At 39.0% G+C, this 9,453-nt stretch overlaps 2 protein-coding genes across 3 annotated transcripts; both read left to right on the plus strand.

The window, feature by feature from the left end:
* The first annotated feature begins 294 nt into the window (after positions 1-294).
* LOC111224002 (troponin I, fast skeletal muscle-like) lies at positions 295-2,603 on the plus strand. Of its 2 annotated transcripts, none has more exons than XM_022748356.1 (5): positions 295-339; positions 1,258-1,386; positions 1,826-1,915; positions 2,110-2,292; positions 2,520-2,603. In XM_022748356.1, exons 1-5 carry the CDS (start codon positions 295-297, stop codon positions 2,601-2,603), a joined length of 531 nt encoding a protein of 176 aa, XP_022604077.1. The 2 variants fall into 2 exon arrangements, with proteins under 2 accessions (XP_022604077.1, XP_022604068.1); XM_022748347.1 differs by having other exon boundaries at positions 2,110-2,286; positions 2,517-2,603.
* A 1,269-nt stretch (positions 2,604-3,872) lies between these two features.
* aph1a (aph-1 homolog A, gamma-secretase subunit) lies at positions 3,873-9,453 on the plus strand. Its single transcript, XM_022749766.1, has 6 exons — positions 3,873-4,154; positions 5,042-5,212; positions 6,141-6,214; positions 7,180-7,302; positions 7,613-7,740; positions 7,901-9,453. Exons 1-6 carry the CDS (start codon positions 4,042-4,044, stop codon positions 8,066-8,068), a joined length of 777 nt encoding a protein of 258 aa, XP_022605487.1. The 5' UTR covers positions 3,873-4,041; the 3' UTR covers positions 8,069-9,453.

Consider the following 9,453-nt stretch of genomic DNA (forward strand, 5'->3'; position numbering starts at 1 on the left):
CAGAAGAAAATTCCTGAAGCATTTGTTTTAGGCTCAGCTGCTGCCATCGAGCAACTGGTCCATCACACACACACACACACACACACACACACACACTGAACCAACATCTATAAAGAGACCAGAAAGCTGTGGTATTTCCATTCATCTCTCTTGGGGTCTCTCGGCCACAGGCAGGACTCAGCTGCAGTCAGGATGGCAGAGTAAGTTCTGATCTCTCTGAGGAAACTTTCTCGACCAACAAAACTCACAGAAATGCACTAATCATTCTCCTCCTTGTTTGTTTTGTTTTTTTTTATGTTAAGGAAGAAGATGTCAACGAGCCGGAGGAATCAGCTCAAGGTAGAGTAAGATGGTGTTAATGAAGGCCTGAAGTTTTAAATGTCTTCTTCTTATGTTGTTCTCCAGTCTCTGTAGCTGTGAAGTAAATGTTATCATCACCATCATAAATTCAGCACTGATCTAGAAGCAGTTTACTGAGTGTTTTGTAGGAAAAACAATCTACAACAGTACAATAAGAACAAGAAGCTTTAAAGACAACTGAATACAGTATAAAAAATGTGAATGAACGGATTATAAGAAAATGAGCCCCTGGGCACAGACATGTAATAGGCCCCCCACCCCTACTATATAAGACCCCCGGACTGAAAGTGGCTTTGTGGTAATTTTGAGTCTCTTCATGGTCGTTTTGAGGCTCTTTTCTACCATTTTGTGTGTTTGTGTGGTAATTTGTGTCTCTGTCTGGTTGTTTTGAGCTCTTTGTGGTCATTTTGTGTGTGTTTATAGTTGTTCTGAGTCTCTGGCAGTAACTTGTTGCATGTAAAACACACTCTCGGGTGTGACTATTTGTTCAAAAGTGGTATCTGAACTTTAGTATTTTGTGAGGAGAAGCTGTCTCACTCCAGTCCAAAGCTTCCTGCTACAGCAGATGAACACTGACATTCCTCTGCACAGATATAATACCAAATACTACAGCACACTGTACACAGTGTGGTCTCTGTGGTCCTGATTTAAATTACCTTCCTAATTTTAACATAAAGGAAAAATGATAAAACAGACAGATATTTGATTGTATTAGGTTGGTGGATACTCAGTATTAAAAGACTGATAAAGATCGTGAGAAAATCAAAGTAAAACATGATCAGGACATTGAATGAAAAAGCACACACATGTTCACAACATCACTATCATCGTCGTCCTTCAGCGTCAGCCTGGTTGTGTTTGTGGTGGTGTGAAGGTGTGGACTCCTCTTCCTCTCAGAGCTTGCTGCTGCAGATCGGTGAGGCGATGCTGGAGGAGGAGGAGAGGGAGGCCGAGAAGGAGAAGATGAAGTACATGGAGGAGAGCTGCCAGGCCCTCTCCGTCCCAGGCTGCATGCAGGAGCTCCAGGTAAACGTCCACCACCTGGGCGCCGGGTGGAGTCCAGAAACACTCAGTGGATTTGTTCACAAGCAGGTTTATAGACGTAGAGCTGATATCTAAGGTCATTTCATATTCTAAGCTAAAATTTAGACTGTCAATGTTTTCTTAACAGCTTATTTGCAAAGTCCTTTAAATTTGTTATTTTAAAAATAAATAAATAAAATATTGACCCATTTTCTGCACAAAAAAGACATTGTGAATATTGTCTGATGTTGGCCACAAGTTTTGGTGAACACCTAAAATTTGTCTGGGAATATTATGGCTTTGTACAAGAATCATTTTCACAGGAGAGTGTAGGAGGTGACAGAAAAATATAAAACTGATTCCCTGCTCAATATCTACAATAACCGTGTTTGTTTGTGTCAGTTTCTTCATCTCCCTCATTTCCTGTGTATTCCAACACCAGGAGCTGTGCCGGAAACTTCACAAGCAGATTGATTTGGTGGATGAGGAGCGATACGACATGGAGCTCAAAGTGACAAAGTCCAACAAGGAGGTACGGTTTTAAATGAATGATTCCACCTCTGTCGTTGTCCACAAAAACAATGCACAATAAAAACACTAAGGCTTGTCTAATATGTATCTTCAAGAGAACCCATGCCAACCATTTTCCACTGAAGCCGACTGTAGATTTTTTCATGCAGTATGTCGGCACTCACAGATGACCTCAGTAAATTTTTCCTCTGTCAGATCAACGACCTGAAGTTGATGGTTCAGGATCTGAAGGGGAAGTTTAAGAAGCCTGCCCTGAAGAAGGTGCGGATGTCGGCCGACGCCATGCTGGCAGCTCTGCTGGGCTCCAAACATAAAGTGTCCATGGACCTGAGAGGCAACCTGAAGCAGGTCAAGAAGGAGGTGAAAGAGGAGGTGGGTGCTTCAGACTTTATATTAAACACTGATGGACGATTTCAGCAACTTACTTTAATATTCTCAATGTCTATAGTAAAACAACAGCACAGAGCCTTTGAGATTAAACACAGAACAATCACAACAACAGAGCAGGCTGAAAATCAAAATGCTTCAAAAGAGAGAGTCAACCTTTTATTATTAGTGATCTGAATCAGCGTCCTGCTTGTATCTGCCTGTGTTTCTCTCAGGAGAAGCAAACAGGCGACTGGAGGAAGAACATCAAAGACAAGGCCGGGATGGACGGCAGAAAGAAGATGTTCGAGACAGACGCTTAAACATCAGTGTGTTCTGTTGAGGTTCAGTGTCAACATCATTCATTTCTGTGTATCATGTGAGTCCACATCGTTGGAAGTTTTTTTATAAATGATAAAAGAAATAAATCATGTGGTGTGTTTAAGAATTTCATGGCCATAATTTGATAAATCATGAAAAAGTAATAACACATTTTAGGATGACAAATAGTAGAATGAGATGTGTAAAATAGTGCAAAAATGTAGAATACATTTCCTTCCTATTCTTGATAGTAAATTTGGATTATCAATTAGGAAAAGGATTGGTTTGAGAATATAATATGTTTCATGAACATGGCAGTTAGTTCAGTGAACTTCAGTGGCCTCTAAGCTGGGGTCAACATTCAGTAATAGGTCTATCGAATATTGCAGTACTTCCTGCCATGCAATATTTTTAATAATGTAGATATTTTAATTTAATTTATTTAATTATGTATTATTAAAAACAACAAACATAGAATACAACAATAAAATTATTTCATTAACCCCATCCCCTTGTGCCGACATTTGATATGATATAATGGATATCACTCAAGCCAACAGAAATTACTGAAATGTTAATTAAATGTATTTGGGGTTGTGCCGTCTTTGGAACATGTATTCACATTTTAGATTTTGTACCACTGTGTAACATAACATGAAAACCATTGGAAAATGGAAATCATAATTTTTATGAAAGAAATATTATTAATAAATAGACAAAGTATTGACATATAAAATGTGGGGTGGGTCTCTTTTTGGGACACATTACATATTTTAAATTAGAAAAAATAATTAAGATTTATAAAGTAGAAGAGGGACTAAAATCCAATATAAAAAGGCCATATATGGCTTAAGTGGCAATAACTGGAGGTAACTGATTTGGAGTCACTACATCACATTACATGGAAGCTACTGAAAATAATCTGACAAAATGTGAAAACGTCATTTTAAGTTGTTAAGACAGACATTTTGTCACAATTTTGTGGCGTTTTATAAACAAAAATCCAATGGGTTGATTTAGCAAATGATCTGCAGATTAATTTAAAATGAAAATGATAATAAGTTGTAGCACAAATCTGCAGAAATGCGGCTCTTTCGGGCAAACTGAGGCCCTACCCGGTGTTAAGTGCGCGAGATGTTGACGAGGATAAAACCGCTAGGTGGCAGCACTGCAGCATTGAGGGTCGCAGGCTGCCGAAAAACACAAAGGAGAAAAAGACGACAGTTTTTTTTTTTTTTTTTTTTTTTTTTTTTTTTTTTTTTTTTTTTAATGGTCACGTGAGAAGACGTTCAACTGTGGTGGAAACGGAAGTGCACCGACAACAAGAGGCCGCGAATTGTTAAATTTAAAGACAACTATTTGTAAATCACCCTTTTGGGGAGCAAGACAAGGCGCTTGAGGTCGCGCTGCTCGCCGCCGGTTTCCTTACGAAGAGCCAAAATGACGGCGTCGGTGTTTTTCGGCTGCACCTTCATCGCCTTCGGCCCGGCCATCGCTCTGTTCCTGTTTACCATCGCCCGGGAGCCGCTGAGGGTCATTTTCCTCATAGCAGGGTGAGAGTTTTAATTCATATTCATCAAAACGGAATGAGAGGAAACGGATCTTCATCACAGCAGGGCGATACCGACACTGCTCTCGTGTTTAATTTAGATAAAACCCGGTATTTAGCAGAGCTAGCTTGCTAGCTAACAGACCCCATCATTAGCTAGCTAACTTACTACTGATAGTTCCATTTTCGGACATTTGTGTCTTAAGTCAAAAGTCAGAGTTGATTTTAACTGAATACATTCCCTTTTTTTATTTCTTACATGTTTTAGTTCATGATTCAGCTTGGAGATGAATGAAAAAGGTCCTCTACAGGTGTTATACCACTTTTAAGGTGGATTAGAAAATTCAAATATGAAGGCATGTCCAGTGCAATCTTTAAGCTCATCTTTTTAATCAACGATAATGATATTTTTTGTTTGCTATACCATACACACCGTATCTGCTCTATGTGTTCTCATTTGGAAAAAAAAAATCAGTAGCTGTAAGGGAGAATTTCATATTGTTCTCATGATGGTAATTAATAATTAATTCAATAGAATATTGTTCTGCTATTTGTCTAAGTAGATGGGGACTTTATTTTGATACAGCCAATGAGATCTTGCTTAAAGCTAAGGCTGCAACTAATGAAAATTGATTGATTTCATTATGTTTAGCCGTTTGTCTACAAAATGTGAAGCAATAATATTTCTTACGTCTAAAATTGTACTCATCAAAGTTTCCCCTTTGTCAGTCCAAAACCAAAACATATTCAGTTGACCGCCACATAAGACAAAGAAAAGCAGCAAAAATGAGCAATTGAGAATAAATTAAAAAGATAAAATAGAATAATTAGGATTATTTACTGAGCTTTTACATAACATAACTAAATGTGTTTTTTTTTCTCTCCTGTTAGAGCGTTTTTCTGGCTGGTGTCTCTGCTGCTGTCCTCTCTGGTTTGGTTCATCTCGGTACAGATCAGTAATAAGGACAGTGTGGCGCAGCAGAAAGGTCTGCTCGTCTTCGGAGTGGTTCTCTCTGTCCTGCTGCAGGAAGCCTTCCGCTTCGCTTACTACAAGCTGCTGAAGTAAGTCATTGCCACACACACTCTGCTGTAACACTGACAGGATCCGTCTCATTATATTCATCCTGAAATTTCTCTTCGTCCAGTTAATTTGTTACTGATACTAATATCAGAATCAAAAAACTCTAAGTGTTTGTAGATATAATGCAGTTATACTTTACAAGTCTAATGCAGAGGTAAGTGCAGAGTTCTGTGTTATTTTAGGAACCTGCTTTTGATTTAGTTTTAGTCTTTTGATTAACAAATTAGTCCAGAGCAGCGACTGAACTTTCAAATTGAAATACTTACAAATAGCTCCTCATAAATAAATAACAGTGCTGTCCAAATGAATACTCCACATGAAGTAAACAAAAAGTGAGATTGGTTGTGACACAATTTGTGAACAGAAGACAGCACTGAGGGTGAAGAATGACAGTGAGCGTACAAACATCTGAAAGAGGCGCCAAAGTGGCAGATAAATACAAATCACAACTTCTAGTTAGGACTTTCACAATAAAATCAGAGCGGAAAGAGGATGCAGAGATTTGTGAGTTGAGCCTTCAGCCTTGAGGTTTTCTATCCAGAAGATCATATGCACAACTTATCATGTGATCACATGAGTTCTACTAAATCTGTGGGAATACTCGAGACTCAGATGGTGGATTGTGTGGATTATACCCTAAAAGATTGTCATATTATCTTTTGGCCAGATCGCCCACTCCTAGCCTGACTAGTAGTTCCCAGCATGTTTACCTTCTCTGGTGTCGAGCTGTCCTAGTTTATGACAGCTTCCCACCTTTTCGTCTTTTTCTGTTGACGGCTCATTGTTATAGCTCAGATCATCTTCCACTCGCTGACATAGATTTGTATTATTCTTGTTCTTGTTTACAGCGTCACAGCGAAACTAGGAACTGAGGCGCTAATGTGTGTGTTTGTGTGTGTTCTCCTGCAGGAAAGCGAATGAAGGCCTCCTCACTCTCAGTCAGGAGGAAACCATGCCCATCTCCATACGGCAGCTGGCCTACGGTACAGTTAGTCTTCGCCACACACATACAGTCTATGGTCCGCGCTTCATAACACAACCTGTTTTTATTCAACACTGACTGTTGGCATGCAGCGGTGGAAGAGATATTAATCCAACATTACAGCTGATGAACAAGATGATCACATTTTTATTCACACAAGAAAAAAAAAAAGAGGAGGAAGCATCATCGTCTCTGGACAGCTTTGATATTGACATTTAGCGTCCTGAGCATCATATGATAAACAAGCATTTCTGGTATAGATCCCTTGAATTTGATTTCTTCAGGACTATGCAGTGAGTTACATTTGAAAAGCAAACTTGTATCAAACAGTGTAACTGCTTCTAAATTACACTCTTTGCATAATGGTTGATATTTATACTGATACAGATATTGAAACAAGAATTTCCTAAAAACATCACAGTGCTGTTTTTCCTGTGGTACTCTCAAGTAGGCTTGGGCCAATATTGAATAATATCGAATATCGCAATGTTTCCAGCCATTTACGATATATTTGATATCGGGCACAAAAGAAGTATGCTAACATAACGGTAACAAAGACAAACAAACAGATATACAGGTTATATATCAGGGGTAATATACAAGGTTTGACACCATCAAGTACAAACTGACAGTGGTACAGTCAAAAATATATTAAAGAATTTATTTATATATATATTTAAAAAATAATGATATTGATATTTAAAATTTGGAGCACAAATAGATATAGATAGGTAGATATAGTTCTAATATAGGACTCTATAGGACTCTGCTTTACAGGTACAAAAAGAGGGTTTAGTATTTAACACCTCACATTTATGGATATAAAACTTGGCCAGTAATATGATGAGGTTGCACAGGAAAAAATTAGTTTTACTGTAACATAAAATACAACAAATATCGGGCAGGACAATTACACACCTTGAGTGAAATTTACCTGCTTCCTCTGTTATTGTTGTTTTATCTCAGTGTCCGGCCTCGGCTTCGGCTTCATGAGTGGAGCGTTCTCTGTGGTCAACATCCTGGCTGACTCAGTGGGGCCGGGAACTGTCGGGATCCACGGAGACTCACAGCACTACTTCCTGTCCTCAGGTACCAATTCCCTCCTGTGCTGCTTTTAAGCTTCACAAATTAAAATTAAAAATGTGTTGTTGTTTTTTTGCATGCATCTTCATTTAATGGATAAATGTCCAGACATAATTTAAATGATGTCATGTCCAGCTACAATAAACATGTAGTTACTTGCAATAATGATGCAAAATGATCTGCCACTTTTTTTTGGATGTTGTTAAAAGGCACTAAGTGAATTAGATTAAGCGGGTTAAGGAACAGTTGTCGCAACAATAACGCAAATTTAATGAGAAACAGCTCAGTCAGAGTTGTAACGCTCTTTCTGTTTCAGCCTTCATGACCATGGCCATCATCCTGCTTCACATGTTCTGGGGCGTCGTCTTCTTCGACGCCTGTGAGAAGCAGCGCTGGTGGGCGGTGGCTGCTGTCGTCATCAGTCACCTCATTGTGTCTTGTCTGGTGAGTGTTGCTGATGGTGAGGTACAGGGGGGTAATGTTTGGATGGGTGTGAGATATTATAAATTTGGATCTTGCATAAGCCTCAAGGAAAAACCGTGAGCTATGCACGGATATATATTCACCTCTTGTGTTGATTTCCATTGCTCCTCTTCTCCTACAGACTTTCCAGAACCCGGAGTACGTCGCCAGCCTCGTTCCCACCTACGTCATCCTGTTCCTGATGGGCATCTGGGCGTTTTACTCCGCCGGCGGCTCCCTGAGGAACCTCAAACTCTGCCTCACCTGCAAAGACAAGGACTTCCTGCTTGCCAACCACCGGCCCAGATAACGCAGCACGCCGGGCAGCGTGCAGGACTCTATCCAAAGATCCCCGGGTTCACACACACACACACACGCACACACACACGCAAACACTGAATAGAAGGAATGAGGAGTGTTAAACCTGTGTTAATCTGCTGTTTGACCTAGGAGGTGTTTTATCATCTTAAGTCTAAAAACATAAACGTAAAAGCAGTGGAAGTCTGTCAAAGGAGAGGAACAAAGCTCAGAGGCTCAGTTTGTTTGTATGGATTTAATTTACATGTAATGATAGGGTTTTATTCAACAATCCAAAATATCTCTATTTGGCTAATAGTGTCCCCTGTTTGTTGCCCAACACTCTTAAGAGAAACTACAAAAAAATATTTCAAGTCTCAGAGAGACCACGCTCTTTACATTCTTCACTTCTTTCAATGTTTTCAACTTTTCTGACAGCTGTCTTCTTTCCAACGTGTCAAACCTTTCTGAGGGTGGGTTCATCATTTTTGAATAAAAATTTTTGTGTATATATTAATGCATTTTTGAATTCCCTGATGTGTAGATAGTTAGAAATTTTAACCTTTTTTCAAGTTGTGATACACCATCTTTAGTGTGTGTGTGTGAGAAGTTGCCTTTGACTCTAAATGAACGCAGATTTACAGGAGCTGAGAGGGGACATGGCTGGTACTTATTTATTTCAACCCAATTATCCTGAGATCTAGACTCAGTAATTTCTTTGGGACACAAATTACACCATCCTGACTTGTTGTGGTCAATCAGTTTACTTCCAAACTGTTTTTCTGATTCTACACCTGAGTCTAAATCAAACATCACAGCCAGTTATTTTAAGGCTAAATTCATGAGCTGTTCATATCGACAAATTAAAGTTTCCTTGCCTTTTGATTCTTACTATTGTTCTTCCTGTAATCTCGAAGTTGATCCAGAATTCAGATTCTGATCCATAAAATGATTTCTCTCTTGATTGTAAGAAAATTCCAAGCAGTAAACGGTCTTATCTTAACGTACTTGAGTTGAATTAAAACTCTTAGCTTCCTTACAGATTGGAGTACCTTTTTTATGTACTATTTTGTTTTTCTCATGCTCCTGCGTGCACACAAACACAACACTGTAAACTCATAAATAAGAACATAATCAGGCTGAAGTGTTGGCTCAGTGATCTTTGAATGTTCGATTTCTTTGTTGCCTTTTAAAAATGTTTTAGTTGTTTGTGTGCAAGCGCAGGAGTTCATGTGAACAGTGTCCGATATTTTAGTAATTCCACACTATGAATGTTTTCCTTTGCACCTGATTCTGTTTTGCTGTTGAACTCCATGTACAGTTTGTATAGACGACGGTCTGCCGTGCTTCATGAGGATGGGATGGATGTTAGCAACGAGTTAAAGATGTAAATTGTAA

The sequence above is a fragment of the Seriola dumerili genome, unplaced genomic scaffold (assembly GCF_002260705.1).
Source record: "Seriola dumerili isolate Sdu_G_001 unplaced genomic scaffold, Sdu_1.0 BDQW01000011.1, whole genome shotgun sequence".
In the NCBI taxonomy this organism is placed as follows: domain Eukaryota; kingdom Metazoa; phylum Chordata; class Actinopteri; order Carangiformes; family Carangidae; genus Seriola; species Seriola dumerili.

Bases quoted from the DNA above. Each gene is read 5' to 3' on its own strand.
- LOC111224002 (XM_022748356.1), top strand. From the start codon at position 295: ATGTTAAGGAAGAAGATGTCAACGAGCCGGAGGAATCAGCTCAAG. The intron at 340-1,257 runs GTAGAGTAAGAT...TCTTCCTCTCAG, and splicing joins GCCGGAGGAATCAGCTCAAG to AGCTTGCTGCTGCAGATCGG. The intron at 1,916-2,109 runs GTACGGTTTTAA...TTCCTCTGTCAG, and splicing joins TGACAAAGTCCAACAAGGAG to ATCAACGACCTGAAGTTGAT.
- aph1a (XM_022749766.1), top strand. From the start codon at position 4,042: ATGACGGCGTCGGTGTTTTTCGGCTGCACCTTCATCGCCTTCGGCCCG. The intron at 5,213-6,140 runs GTAAGTCATTGC...GTTCTCCTGCAG, and splicing joins GCTTACTACAAGCTGCTGAA to GAAAGCGAATGAAGGCCTCC. The intron at 7,741-7,900 runs GTGAGTGTTGCT...CTTCTCCTACAG, and splicing joins ACCTCATTGTGTCTTGTCTG to ACTTTCCAGAACCCGGAGTA.